Here is a 15,331-nt window from a genome sequence, read left to right on the forward strand (position 1 = left end):
AGCGTGTTCAAGCTCTCCATGTCAATGTCTGGCATTTTGTTCAATTCTCTATGTCCATGCCATCTTCTCATGTCCAATAATCTTGCCCATGGTGCTCCATTTTGTATCCATTCATCTTTCCCATCTTTCACAGTTTTCTGTGTAATGTCCAACCATTTTGCGAGTTGTAGTCATATATTTTATTTCTTAATGAGAAAGTCATGCAATTGTCTTTACTCAGATGGGAAACCAAAAGAGGATGCTGCCGGTAGAGGTAGAGGTAGAGGCATTCAAGGTGAGAATAAACAAAAACATGCATGTCGGTAATATGTGTGTGATAAAGATATAGAAACTTAAAGTGCTCAGAAATATCATGACTTTAACCTATATCCTTATATGGGTCTTCTAGGTTTTTGTAATCATATCTATCATGTCTTATTTACTATGAAAACTATGTATTTTGTTTAAATGTTAAACGTGTTTGAATGTTTGAGTCCGTATATTACTTCTGTATAGTCCGTATAGTAGCGTTTTATCGTGTTGTTAACTTGCTTAATACTCTTCATCCTCTTTGGGAAATACGGTAATGCCACTTGTTTTTTGCCCTTTGCAACATGTCCAAGAGAGGTTTCTCTCTGGGGTTTTATGTTTTATGTTGATGTTCATGTACTGAAAAAATACAGTTCTTAAAATAAAACAAAACGTCTTAGCAAAAGTAGTGTTGTTGAACTTATCATGCATTTACATTTTTCCAATTTCAGCTAAGCAAACCCCCTCACCTGGTGGTGGTCGGGGTAGAGGACTGAAGCCCGGTGCTGGAGGAGACAAACCCCCAGATGCTAATCCTTTTGGATTCCAGCTCAAAGCAGTTCCACTGAAGTTTACGAGACCACTCAAAGACATAGTATTACAGGAGGCTGAATCAGTCGGCGCTTCTGCTACGTTTGAGTGCGAGGTTTCGCCTTCTACTGCAATTACTTCATGGATGAAAGATGACGCCAACATAAGAGAGAGCCCAAAACACAAGTACTACTCTGATGGCAAAGATCGCAAACTGCTCATCATTGATGTGCAAGTTTCTGACACTGGTGAATATACTTGTGTTGCCAAGCTGGGCAACAAGGAAAAGACAACAACCGCCAAACTAATAGTAGAAGGTACTTATTCTAAGTCCATACATATTTGTTCTGTGTAACGAACTTCTTTACTTCTTTACAACCTCTTTGATTACTTAAAGATAAGTAATATTTAATGTAAGCTTTGGAATATGACTTTCTTTCCTCATAGAATTGCCTGTGAAGTGGGTAAAGACTCTGGAAGAGGATGGTATGTCGGTCCTCAAGACTCAGCCTATGTACCTGACCTGTGAGTTGAACAAAGAGAGAGATGTGGTCTGGAAGAAAAGTGGTGTCCCTCTTAAAAACATCCCTGGAAAAGTGGCTATCAATGTCATTGGAATGCAGCATGCCATTACAATCCAGGACACGGGAGATGACGACGCTGGGATCTACGCTTGCGAGTGTGATGACATCAGGACTAAAACAGATGTCAAAATCATTGGTATGTACAGAATATCTATATTTGTAACTAAACAAATGCACTAATCATTTTAGGAGCAATTCATTTGAACCAATCTACATAATGCATTCCTAGCCTATTCATAAGCACGGGAAAAACATTGTGTAATTGCTACATAGCTTGACATACTTGACTTCATCCTCTTGTCCCCTTTGGGAGCATACAGTGGCTTGCGAAAGAATTCACCCCCCTTGGCATTTTTCCTATTGTGTTGCCTTACAACCTGGAATTATTAATTTTGGGGGGTTTGTATCATTTGATTTACACAACATGCCTGCCACTTTGAGGATGCAAAATATTTTTTATTGTGAAACAAACAAGAAATAAGAAAAAAAAGAAAACTTGAGTGTGCATAACTATTCCCCCCCCCCCCCCCCCAAAGTCAATACTTTGTAGAGCCACCTTTTGCAGCAATTATAGCTGCAAGTCTCTTTGGGTATGCCTCTATAAGCTTGGCACATCTAGCCACTGGGATCAAGGCAAAACATTTTTCAAGGCAAAACTGCTCCAGCTCCTTCAAGTTGGATGGGTTCCGCTGGTGTACAGCAATTTTTAAGTCATACCACAGTTTCTCAACTGGATTGAGGTCTGGGCCTTGACTAGGCCATTCCAAGACATTTAAATGTTTCCCCTTAAACCACTTGAGTGTTGCTTTAGCAGTATTCTTAGGGTCATTGTCCTGCTAGAAGGTGCCATCCATCATTCCTTCAATTCTGACCAGTTTCCCAGTCCCTGAGGATGAAAAACGTCCCCACTGCATGATGGTGTGGTGTTGGGGATGGGGATGGTGTTCTTGGGGTGATGAGAGGTGTTGGGTTTACGCCAGACATTTTCCTTGATGGCCAAAAAGCTACATTTTCATCTGACCAGTGCCACCTTCCATATGTTTGGGGAGTCTCCCACATGCCTTTTGTCGAACACCAAATGTGTTTGCTTATTTTTTTCTTTAAGCAATGGATTTTTTCTGGACACTCTTCCGTAAAGCCCAGTTCTGTGGAGTGTATGGCTTAACGTGGTCCTATGGACAGATACTCCAATCTCCACTGCGGAGCTTTGCAGCTCCTTCTGGGTTATCTTTGGTCTCTTTGTTGCCTCTCTGATTAATGCCCTCCTTGCCTGGTCCGTGAGTTTCAGTGGGCGGACCTCTCTTGGCAGGTTTGTTGTGGTGCCATATTCTTTCCATTTTTTAATAATGGATTTAATGGTGCTCCGTGGGATGTTCAAAGTTTCTGATATTTTTTTATAACCCAACCCTGATCTGTACTTCTCCACAACATTTTCCTGACCTGTTTGGAGAGCTCCTTGGTCTTCATGGTGCCGTTTGCTTGGTGGTGCCCCATGCTTAGTGGTGTTGCAGTCTCTGGGGCCTTTTATATACATGTGTATATATACTGAGATCATGTGACAGATCATGTGACACTTAGATTGCACACAGGTGGACTTTATTAAAGTAATTATGTGACTTCTGAAGGTAATGTGTTGCACCAGATCTTATTTAGGGGCTTCATAGCAAAGAGGGTGAATACATATGCATGGACCACTTTCCGTTTTCTATTTTTTAGAATTTTTTTAAACAAGTAATTTTTTTTCATTTCACTTCACCAATTTTGACTATTTTGTGTATGTCCATTACATGAAATCCAAATAAGAATCAATTTAAATTACAGGTTGTAATGCAACAAAATAGGAAAAGCACCAAGGGGGGAGAATACTTTTGCAAGGCACTGTAGGAGGTCCACCATGTGTGAGGGCTTTTGCCTCTTGCCAGGAGACCCCCGTTTTACTCAGTTCCTGTGGACCGTCTCTAGTTGATCTTCGACCTTCCCTGCTTTGTTTTTATATGTGGATTATAGTCCTGTGCCTGTCTTCTTATGTTTGTTGTGTCTTGGCTACATGAGAAGGAGCCATTTTTCAATATGAATTTTTATTTTATTTTACAGAAATTATCAGAGACTGGTTGCAGAAACCATTGAGAGATCAGCATGTGAAACCCAAGACCACTGCCACTTTCAAATGCGAGCTCTTCAAAGAAACCCCCAACTGGAAGTGGTTCCATGGCGACAAGGAGATTCCTAATGATCCCACTGACAAGACTGAGGTTAAGAAAGAAGGCAAAGAACTGACTCTCATAGTTAAGAAAGTATCACCTGATGATATTGGGCAATATGCCATGGAGGTTGAAGGCCGCAGATACACAGCTAACCTGACTCTTGGAGGTTGGTTGCACATTCTATATTATGTTACTTGTATGTTATGTTATGGGCTGCAATTGTATGTTATGTTGTCCACTAAGGCTATCTACATGATAGCCTTTGCCAGCAGCATACCACCCTGCATCCCACTGCTGGTTTGCTTCAGAAGCTAAGCAGGGTTGGTCCTGGATGGGAGACCAGATGCTGCTGGAAGTGGTGTTGGAGAGCCAGTAGAGGCACCCTTTCCTCTGGTCTAATTTTTTAAAATAATAATCCCCCAGGGCAGTGATTGGGGAGATTGCCCTGTGTAGGGTGCTGTCTTTTGGATGGAATGTTAAACAGGTGTCCTGACTCTCTGTGGTCACTAAAGATCCCATGGCACTTATTGTAAAACTAGGGGTGTTAACCCCAATGTCCTGGCTAAATTCGCAATCTGGCCCTCATACCATCTCGGTCACCTGATCATCCCCAGCTTACAATTGGCTCCTTCATCCCCCTTCCTCTCCCCTGTAATTATTCCCCAGGTCGTTGCTGTAAATGAGAATGTGTTCTCAGTCAACTTACCTGGTAAAATAAGGTTTTAATTAAAATAAACATGAAGTGAATCCTTTTAAATATTTGTGTTACTTTTCCAGAACGTGAAGCTCAGATCTTGAAGCCTATCTCCAGTATGGAGGTTGTTGAGAAAGAGGAGGTTACGTTTGAAACTGAAATATCTGAAGAGGATGTGGCTGGAGAATGGAAACTTAAAGGTCAAGTCCTGCAAAGATCACCGGTAAGACCTATAATTTGACTATAATATATTTCTGGATTCTAATCACAATGATTGGAAATATGTACAGTACATGTTGTTTAAATGTTGATGTATTTACACTTTTGTTCAAATTGTATTTACATTTTTAGATGGTTGAAATCAAATCTGAGGGCCAGAAACGTTTCCTCACTCTCAAAAATGCTCAGCTTGACCAGTGTGGTGAAGTGTCTTATCAAGCTCTGAACGCTATCACGAGTGGGGTGCTCACAGTCACAGGTAAGAAAGTGTCAAAAATCAACAATATATGCTGTCATATGCTGTATGTGTTTGTAAAGTCTCTGTGATCCAAAGGAAGATCGATAATGCGTCAGTCATACTTAATCATTATTCATACCTCACAGAAATGGAAATGGACTTCACAGTCCCCTTGAAGGACGTGTCTGTACCTGAAAAGAAACAGGCTATGTTTGAGTGTACTATCACAAAGGATGTGCCTAAAGTCATGTGGTTAAAGGGGTCAGACATCCTGTCGACAGGCGATAAATATGACATTATTGATGATGGAAAGAAACATATATTGGTCATAAACAACTGTGAATTTGATGATGAGGGACAATACACTATTGAAGTCTTGGGCAAAAAGTCAACAGCCCAGTTGACTGTGGAGGGTAAGTACTGGCTGAAACGATTCTCAGTTAACTCTTCTGTTTTACATGGCGCTGAATCTTTGATCTGGCTTTGTGTTAGATATAAGCTGCTTTTAGTATGTTGTCATCTTAATTCTTTATTGATTAATTATCTTACTGGGCAACAAGACTGTTTATTGGGCAAAGACAGTAACACTGTTATGCACTCAACTAATATATTATAGGTATGAGGCTCAAATTCATAACACCACTAAAGGACCAAACTGCCAAGGAAGGTCAAACAGCTCGGTTTGAGGTTGAGCTCTCTCATGAGAAGGTACCCCTGACATGGTACAAAAATGAAATCAAACTCCATGTGAGCAGGACTGTGCTCATCCATTTTGAAGGAAAGAAACACACCTTAGAAATCAAGGAGTTGACTCTAGATGATACCTGCCAGATTAAGGCAGAGGCTAAAGGAATTCCCTCAACGGCAAACTTGACGGTGCTAGGTAACCCCTACTCTGTACCTCTTTCTTTCATTCTCTTTGTCCTCTTCATGGCTCTTTGTTCATCTCTTGTTTTCTACATTGTTCTTCTATGCTATGCAACATGGAGAGAAGGCATCATTCGAGAGTGTTATTGTTATTTGATCTACAGCAATTGATAAAACATTTTCCTGTTCCAGAGGGTGACGCATACTTCACAGTGAAGTTGCAGGATTACACCGCAGTCGAGAAGGACGAGGTCACTCTGGACTGTGAACTCAGCAAAGATGTCCCTGTGAGGTGGTACCATAATGAGACTGAAATTAAGGCCTCTAAGATGGTAACCATAAGGGCTGAGGGCAACAAAAGAATGTTGTCTATCAAGAAAGTGGAAGGAAAAGATAAGGGACAATACCTATGTGATTGTGATACGGACAAGACCATGGCAACCATTAGCATTGAAGGTAAGTCAATTAATTTTTACAATCATAAAATCTAATAGTAAAGATTGCTTTTGTTTTCTTGATTAAATTAATTGCCCTCTTTTCCGTGTTCAATTGCAGCTCGTGATATCAAGGTATCTCGCCCAATGTATGGTGTTGAGCTCTTCGATGGCGAGACCGCTCGTTTTGAAGTGGAAATCTCTGAAGATGATGTCCATGGCCAGTGGAAACTGAAGGGAGAAACCCTTTCACCTTCCCCAGATATTGAAATCATTGAGGATGGTGCCAAGCACACTTTGACATTATACAACTGCAAGGTCTCCCAGACAGGAGAGGTTGGATTCACAGCTGCCAATGCTAAGTGTACAGCCAACCTGAAAGTGAAAGGTAAGATTTCTATTTCTGATCTATTTTCTCATTTATACTCTGTATTCAAATTTTTTCACCATTGAAATAATAGAACGACTGATATTCAATCTACTATAATATGTTGCCTATTGGTTTTATTCCAGAACTGCCACTGACCTTTATCACACCTTTGAGTGATGTGCAAGTGTATGAGAAAGATGAGGGAAGATTTGAGGTTGAGATTTCAAGACCAACCAAGACCTTCCGTTGGCTCAAGGGATCTCAGGAGTTGGAAAATGATGACAAGTTTGAGATTATCCATGAAGGAAAGATACACACTCTGGTGGTCAAAAAGGCTGCATATGAGGATGAAGCTAAATACATATTTGAGGCTGAGGACAAGAGGACCACAGGAAAACTAGTTATCCAAGGTAATTACTGAGATCATGGACGTTTTGAAATAATCAAATAATAAATAAAGACGAATATTTGAGATTGTATTAATGAAATTGTGATTTTTTTGTGATAAGGTATACGCCTTGAGTTTGTCAAGCCCATCAAGGATGTCACAGTCAAGGAGCGTGAAACAGCAGAGTTCAGTATTGAACTGTCACATGACAAAATCTCTGTCGTCTGGTACAAGAACGACATCCGTCTGCACCCCAGCAAGGTTGTGCACATGTCAGACAATGGCAAGATGCACACCTTGACTTTCAAGCAGGTGTCCATTGATGACACATCCATGATCAAAGTGGAAGCCTTGGGCAAGAGCTCTGAGGCCATGCTCACTGTTCTTGGTAAGCTATTGATTGAACTGTGGTGTCATTTAGTTTGAGTCATTTAATTCACATAAAGCCTGCAGTTAAACATAACTTTACATTTCCTCATAATTTCCTCTTTGTGCTTGACAGAGGGAGAACCTTACTTTGTCACAAAACTGCAAGACTACACTGCCGTTGAGAAGGACGAAGTGATGCTGGTTTGTGAACTTAGCAAGACCTCTGCTGAGGTGAAATGGTTCAAGGACGGCCAGGAGATCATGCCTAGCAAGAATCTGATCATTAAAACCGATGGAAAGAGGCGTTTGCTGACAGTGAAGAAAGCAGAGAAGGGCAACATTGGAGAGTACACTTGCGATTGTGGTTCTGACAAAACCACAGCCAGGCTGGACATTGAGGAGCGTGACATTAAGGTTGTTCGTCCACTATACAGCGTGGAAGTGACAGAAACTGAAATTGCCAAGTTTGAGACCGAGATCTCTGCCGATGATGTCCATGGTCACTGGAAACTCAAAGGAGAGGCCCTTCATCAGTCTCCCGTAAGTGGTATTGACTGATTTATTTGAAATATTTGATTTATTTGAAATAGCCCATGTGAACAAGACCATTTATTTGGTTGTATCATGTAGTTACTGATGTTTCTGTGATCTGTGTTTTCAGGACTGTGAGATTAAGGAGGAGGGTACAAAGCATGTCCTTATCCTATACAATGTTCGCATGGATCAGGCCGGAGGTGTCGACTTCCAGGCTGCCAATGCTAAATCCAATGCTCAGCTTAGAGTTAAAGGTGAGAATCTTATGACACAACATACAAACACACATTTTAATTTTGACTAAATATTATGGCTTTCCTCTGACAAGTAACTTTTTGTATGGCAAGTAGTACATTTTGGTAGTGCAAGTTGTACTCCACCATTTTGCTAGTTGACTGACGGCAAAAGATACTAAAGCTCAGCAAGGGAGAGCTGTTGTCCAATCAGGTGTTGTGGCTATTTTAGAAGCCTCATGCCTTATCTGGAGTGGGTGGTCAGTGATTATGATTGGTAGAGCTACAACATTCACAGTGAGAAGACACTCTAAATGCAAATAACTAGGACAGTCCATGATAACCCGATTTTACCTCGAGCCCTTAGTTGTTCTGGTGGTTTAGGGACCCAAGGAGAATATGCCTGTTAAGAATTGGGATACAAAGATGTCTGGTAAAAGAAGGACTTGTTTCTTATGAGTCAGTCAACTAACCATGTCTTCTCCTCGATCTGAAGCGCGGAGTATAGGGCTTATGCGGCCTCTCAAGGATGTTACTGTTACTGCCGGGGAGACCGCCACTTTCGACTGTGAACTTACTTATGAAGGAATCGTTGTAGAATGGTTCTTGGGAAGCACCAAGATGGAGCTAGGTGAAAGGGTAAGTATTGCAGAATGTACATTCACAACTGCTGTATAGCCATAAGCAGATATTCTTTTTGAATTGATGTATGCAAATTCAACTAATACTTTATAGTTGACTTTACAAATGTCTATTATTCAGCTCTTTATTGGCTTTCCAAATAATTTACATGACTACCTTAGTCATTATAATCACTTTAAGTAAATGTTTTACACATCTTTAGAGCAAAGTGATAGGGTAAGTACAGTACAACTTGCATTCACATAAACTACTGTATAATACATTACAATACTTAATAATTGACTTTGTACCTGCACATGTCGTGGAGGCAGCTTCCATTTCCTCCTTTAAAACGCAACTAAATACCTACCAAGCTAAAGACCAAGATAGCTTTACATTTGTATTTGCTTAATCTGCTTAATGTCTATGTTTTGCATTAGTAGGTCATGTTTTGATGTATTGTGATTGTTTATCTATATTTTAATGTGTTGTTCACAGTTTTTGTTTTGTTTCTACCTTAAGCGCATTGAGTGTGGAACATTTGCTCTTCAAATGATATGCTATTATAATATAAAACATATCTTCAAAACCCACCTACCTCAGTCATAATAATCACAAGTGAAATAAAATACATATTTTTGTCACCAACATATTTTATACATATAAGGACATAGACACTTCAGGTCATTGTGCAGCATTATCTGTGTCAAGATAACATTTGACTGTTCATTCCTGTGAGCGTTGCTTGAGTTATTTTTAACAGCTTCAAGAGTTGGTGAGCCACCCAAGTGTTGCACTTTTGCTGTAATATTTCATAGCTGTACGTTTAAAATGTAAAATAGGTAATTTACAACGTGTTCCATGTTTGTAATCAAGACAATTAATCAGGCTTTATCAATCTGTTTGACTGGCGTCCAGGTGGTGGACTTAAAGCTGCTTCACTCTACAGATACAGGAGAAAGACTACTGCCCTATGGGCCGTTCTGGCTCAGACAAGGCTTACATACATATTAAACTGTTTTATTTCCTCAGGTGGTCACCAGAGCAGAAGGCAGAGGACACAGCCTAACTATCAGAAATGTCAAGCTGACAGAAGCTGGGGAAGTCGGGCTCACTGCAAAGGACTTCAAGACCCAGGCCAAACTCATTGTCAGGGGTAGGTTATATTTGATAAATCATTATGGAGATTATCTGACATACCACTAGAGCTCCCTTGCTGAAACTGAGAGGTCCTTGTTATTAAACATGTTAGCACACATTTGTTTGTCTAGTTAAGCATGGCATGCAGATATTTTCAAATGGAAGAAGATCAACTACATAAGTGTGGGTGCAGTTCATTTATCTACAGTGCCTTCCGAAAGTATTCACACCCCTTGATTCTTTCAGCATTTTGTCGTGTTACTGTCACGTTGGCATGAAGGATCGAGAGACAGGCGCAGGAATGCGTAATAGTGGTTTTTATTAAGCCCAATTGACGACGTGCCGTGTAAAGGCACGGTGACAAAGACCAAACAAACATGTAACAAAAACATAGGGTTGAAACCCAAACAAAAGAGCGCGGAGTACCTTGAATAAATACACATGCGCGTATGATGATTAACACACGGGCCGAGACCCGGAATCATCTGCGCAATCCACAAGGGCACGAAAGCCCAAAACACACAGCACAGGTACTCAGACGCACCAACGGACATTGTAACAATAATCAACAAGACCATGGAAACCAAATGGCACATATATACAAATACTAATCAGTGGGGATAGGGGACAGGTGTGCGTGAGGAAAGTTCCGGAGGGATCCGTGACAGTTACAGCCTGAATTTAAAATGGATTAAATTGAGATGTTGTGTCACTGGCCTACACACAATACCCCATAATGTCAAAGTAGAATTATATATTTTTCAAAATCATTACAAATTAATTAAAAATGAAAAGCTGAAATGTCTTGAGTCAATAAGTACTCAACCCCTTTGTTATGACAAGCCTAAATAAGTTCAGGAGTAAAAATGTGCTTAACAAGTCACATTATAAGTTTCATGAACTCACTCTGTGTGCAATAATAGTGTTTAACATTATTTTTTAATGACTACCTCATCTCTGTACCCCACACATACAATTGTCTGTAAGGTCCCTCACTTGACCATTGAATTTCAAACACAGATTCAATCACAAAGACCAGGGAGGTTTTCCAATGTCTCGCAAAGTATCAGGAATCAGATAGGACCCAAGTGCAGACCTTGTCGAAGTTACAATGTTTATTGCAGCAAACAGAGGCAAATGTACAAGGGAGCAGGCAGGCTCAGGGTCAGGTCAGGCAGAGGTCGGAAATCCAGATAGGGGCAGAGGTACCAGACGGCAGGCAGGCTCAGGGGCAGGCAGAGTGGTCAGGCGAGTGGGTTCAGGGTCAGGACGGGCAAGGGTCACAACCCAGGAGGACGAGAAATAGAGAGGCTGGGAAAAGACAGGAGCTGACAGGACAAAACGCTGGTAAGCTTGACAAACAAAACAAACTGGCACTGACAGACAGAAAACACAGGTATAAATACACAGGGGATAATGGGGAAGATGGGCGACACCTGGAGGGGAGTGGAGACAATCACAAGGACAGGTGAACCAGATTAGGGCGTGACGCAAAGAAGATTGGTAGATGGGTAAAAATAAAAAATCAGACATTGAATTACACTTTGGATGGTGTATCAATACAACAAGTCACTACAAAGATACAGGCGTCCTTCCTCACTCAGTTGCCGGAGAGGAAGGAAACCGCTCATGGATTTCACCATGAGGCCAATGGTGACTTTAAAACAGTTACAGAGTTTAATGGCTGTGATAGGAGAAAATTGAAGATGGATCAACAACATTGTAGTTACTCCACAATACTAACCTAAATGTCAGAGTGAAAAGAAGGACGCCTGTACAGAATATAATATTCCAAAACATGCAACAAGGCACTAAAGTAAAACTGCAAAAAATGTGGCAAAGAAATACACTTTATGTCCTGAATACAAAGCGTTATGTTTGGGGCAAATCCAACACAACACATAACTGAGTACCACTCTTCATATTTTCAAGCATGGTGGTGGCTGCATCATGGTATGGGTATGCTTGTCATCAGCAAGGACTAGGGAGTTTTTCAGGATAAAAAGGAATAGAGCTAAGCACAGGCAAAATCCTAGAGGAAAACCTGGCTCAGTCTGCTTTCCAACAGACACTGGGAGACAAATTCACCTTTCAGCAGGACAATAACCTAAAACACAAGGCCAAATATACATTGGAGTTGCTTACCAAGATGACATTGAATGTTCCTGAGTGGCCTAGTTACAGTTCTGACTTAAATTGGCTTGAAAATCTATGGTAAGACTTGAAAATGGCTATCTACCAATGATCAACAACCAACTTGACAGAGTTTGAGGATTTAAAAAAAAAAAATAATGTGCAAATATTGTACAATCTAGATGTGCAAAGCTCTTAGAGACTTTCCCAGAAAGACTCAAAGCTGTAATCACGGCCAAATGTGTGAATACTTATGTAAATGAGATATTTCTGTATTTTATTTTCAATGCATTTGCAAAGAATTCTAAAAACATGTTTTCACTTTGTCATTATGGGGTATTGTGTGTAGATGGGTGAGAAAAACATATTTAATCCATTTTGAATTCAGTTTATAACACAACAAAATGTGGAACAAGTAAAGGGGTATGAATACTTCCTGAGGGCACTGAATATCTTTATTGCTAATATACTAACTAATATAATGGTCTCCTGCTTTACAGAGCCACCAGTTGAGTTTACCAAACCTCTGGAGGACCAGACAGTTGAGGAAGAGGCCACTGCTACATTGGAGTGTGAAGTCTCCAGGGAAAAGGCTGAGGTCAGGTGGTTCAGAGACACACAGGAGATCCGCAAAACTAAGAAATATGACCTTATTGTTGATGGCCGAAAGAGAAGACTCATCATTCATGGCTGTACTCTAGATGACTCAAAGACATATACATGCGATGCTAAAGAATTCAAAACCTCTGCTTTCCTGAATGTTGAACGTAAGTAAAATGATGATTCAACACAAATAAATATTGCAAATGAACAGAATTCGCAAGCAGAGTTTTAGAGAGTATATAATATATATTTTTGCTTACAGCTCCACATGTTGAGTTCTCTAAGCCACTCCATGATGTTGAGGTCAAAGAAAAGGAAAATGCCAGATTTGAGTGTGAGGTGTCTCGTGAGAATGCCAAGGTAAGTGATTATGAATGAAAATACTTTAAAATAATCAGCTCTACCTAAATGAAAACAGAGGAATCAATTAACATTGGTTTACATGCACAAGAAGTCTGATGATATATTATTGTCTGTTCAAACAGGTCAAATGGTACAAGGACGGCAACGAGATCAGAAAGGGAAAGAAATACGAGATCATTGCCAATGGTGTCAAGCGTATCCTTGTGGTCACCAAGACAGTCTTCGATGATGAAGCAGAGTACGAATGTGACGCTAAGACCTCCAAGTCCTCTGGCATGCTGACAGTTATTGGTAAGGCTTTGTTTTCATTCTCAGTTACTACGAGATTCATATCTATACCATCAACCACAGATTTGACTGATTACAATATCTTCTCCTTGCAGAGGAAGAGGCTAAGTTTACCAAGAACCTGTCTAATGTGGAGGGAACAGAAACAGACAGTGTGAAGATGATTTGTGAAGTGTCGAAGGCCAGCGCTGAGGTCACCTGGTGGAAGGGAGACCAGGAACTACCAGAAGGAGGAAGATATGAACAGGTCACGGATGGAAGGAAGAGAATCTTCATTATTCAAGATCTCAAGATGGAGGATGCTGGAGAGTATAACTGCAGACTGCATAACGCCAAGACATCTGCAACATTAACACTGAATGGTAAAGATATCAGATATGAGCTGTAAATTGAAAACATATACATTCTTTAAAATTATATAAATTATGTCCATATGTTTGAGTGCAGGTTAAGGTGCTGATACAAATTATATGCATCTCCACTCATCTTGCTTTTTTGGTCTTCTAGAACTGGCTGCGGAGTTCATTGCCAGGCCTCAGAGTCTTGAGGTGGTTGAAGGAGAAAAGGCTGAATTTGTCTGCTCAGTCTCTAAAGACACCTATGAAGTCAAATGGCTCAAGGGTGACAAGGAGATTGTTTCCGGAGATAAGTATGACGTTGTCTGTGATGGCAAGAGAAGAGCACTGATAGTGAAGAATTGTACACCAAATGATGAAGGAGGCTATGTCGCCTTCATTGGGACTACCAAAGCCTCAGCTGACTTGTTTGTCATTGGTGGGTACTTGTACAAATACTGCATCATTTGTTTATTGCTGTCTTCTGTATCTAATAGAAAAGGATAGTTATGCTGACACAGTTTTTTTCTCTCAACAGAGAAACTCAGAATCATCACACCCATCAAGGATACGCAAGTGAAGGAAGGACAGGAGATCATCTTCAACTGTGAGGTGAACACTGAGGGAGCTAAAGCTAAGTGGCTGAAGAATGAGGAGACCATGTTTGAGAGCAGCAAGTTTGTCATGATCCAGAAAGACAACGTGTTCTCTCTGAGGATCAAGGGTGCTCAGAAGGCAGATGAAGCAACTTATACTATTACATTGACAAATCATCGTGGTGAACATGCCAAGAGCGATGCCAATGCCAAAGTACAAGGTAAATACAGTAACTTATTTAATTTTGCTAGATACAAATACTGTAGGATGTTATTGAGGAACTGACTTGTCTATCATGTGAATTCACAGAGGAGAAGCTCAAGATTATTGAGCCTCTTGAGGACTGTGAGACACAAGAGAAGAAGACCATCAGCTTCACCTGCAAGGTGAACAGACCTGATATCACCATCAAATGGATGAAGGCTGGCCAGGAGATCACCATGAGCAAACGCATCCTGTACCGTGTGGAGAAAGATAAGCACACACTGACCATCAAGGACTGTGTCATGGACGATGAGGGTGAATACACCGCCATGGCTGGTGATGACAAGTGCACTGCTGAGCTGATCCTCAACGAAGCTCCCACTGACTTCTCCACACCACTCAAAGACCAGACCATCACTGAGTTTGAGGATGCTGAGTTTTCTTGCAAGCTGTCTAAAGAGAAGGCTGTTGTTAAATGGTACAGGAATGGTCGTGAGATCAGAGAGGGACCCAGGTACAAATTTCCCATTGATTGAATGGTTGTGTGTTGATAACGTTGAGAGTATTGAATAGAAAGGTCTGAAAAAGTTGTCTTGCTTGTGTTTTGACAGATACTCATTTGAAAAAGATGGCAGGATTTGCAAACTCAAGATCAAGAAGTGCAGACCAGACGATGAGTGTGAATATGCCTGCGGTGTGGAAGACAGGCGATCCAGGGCCCGCCTCTTTGTTGAAGGTAAGTTGTTAATTTTCTAATGCTTTCTTATACACAATCACGCTTTGGGAGATTCGTTATCCTGATGTATTATGTTGTTCTTTCTCACAGAGACCCCAGTCGAGATCGTCAGACCACCTCAGGATGTGTTTGAGCCCCCAGGCTCAGATATTGTGTTTGAGGTGGAGCTCAACAAAGACAGAGTTGAGGTCAAATGGATGAGGAACAACATGATCATCGTCCAGGGTGACAAATACCAGATGATGAGCGAGGGCAAGGTCCACAGACTCCAGGTGTGTGAGGTCAGGCCTCGTGACCAGGGAGAGTACAGAGTCGTTGCCAAGGAGAAGGATGCCAGAGCCAAGCTGGAACTGGCAGG

General features: G+C 40.9%; 1 protein-coding gene across 1 annotated transcript in view; it reads left to right on the forward strand.

Annotated features, from left to right (window-relative positions):
- The window catches only part of ttn.1 (titin, tandem duplicate 1), a 167,363-nt gene that overhangs the window by 54,261 nt on the left and 97,771 nt on the right, over positions 1-15,331 (forward strand). Inside the window, exons 79-103 of the mRNA XM_039014232.1 lie at positions 221-274; positions 741-1,136; positions 1,267-1,539; positions 3,498-3,773; positions 4,385-4,524; positions 4,653-4,779; positions 4,905-5,171; positions 5,375-5,641; positions 5,818-6,081; positions 6,181-6,447; positions 6,573-6,839; positions 6,939-7,205; positions 7,320-7,726; positions 7,848-7,974; positions 8,450-8,592; positions 9,607-9,730; positions 12,348-12,614; positions 12,713-12,810; positions 12,936-13,104; positions 13,197-13,463; positions 13,609-13,875; positions 13,975-14,253; positions 14,343-14,751; positions 14,849-14,973; positions 15,064-15,330. Of these exons, the coding sequence (XP_038870160.1) occupies positions 221-274; positions 741-1,136; positions 1,267-1,539; positions 3,498-3,773; positions 4,385-4,524; positions 4,653-4,779; positions 4,905-5,171; positions 5,375-5,641; positions 5,818-6,081; positions 6,181-6,447; positions 6,573-6,839; positions 6,939-7,205; positions 7,320-7,726; positions 7,848-7,974; positions 8,450-8,592; positions 9,607-9,730; positions 12,348-12,614; positions 12,713-12,810; positions 12,936-13,104; positions 13,197-13,463; positions 13,609-13,875; positions 13,975-14,253; positions 14,343-14,751; positions 14,849-14,973; positions 15,064-15,330 (5,814 nt within the window). The remainder of the gene's footprint in view (positions 1-220; positions 275-740; positions 1,137-1,266; positions 1,540-3,497; positions 3,774-4,384; positions 4,525-4,652; positions 4,780-4,904; positions 5,172-5,374; positions 5,642-5,817; positions 6,082-6,180; positions 6,448-6,572; positions 6,840-6,938; positions 7,206-7,319; positions 7,727-7,847; positions 7,975-8,449; positions 8,593-9,606; positions 9,731-12,347; positions 12,615-12,712; positions 12,811-12,935; positions 13,105-13,196; positions 13,464-13,608; positions 13,876-13,974; positions 14,254-14,342; positions 14,752-14,848; positions 14,974-15,063; position 15,331) is intronic.

The sequence above is a fragment of the Salvelinus namaycush genome, chromosome 19 (assembly GCF_016432855.1).
Source record: "Salvelinus namaycush isolate Seneca chromosome 19, SaNama_1.0, whole genome shotgun sequence".
NCBI classification, from domain to species: Eukaryota; Metazoa; Chordata; class Actinopteri; order Salmoniformes; family Salmonidae; genus Salvelinus; species Salvelinus namaycush.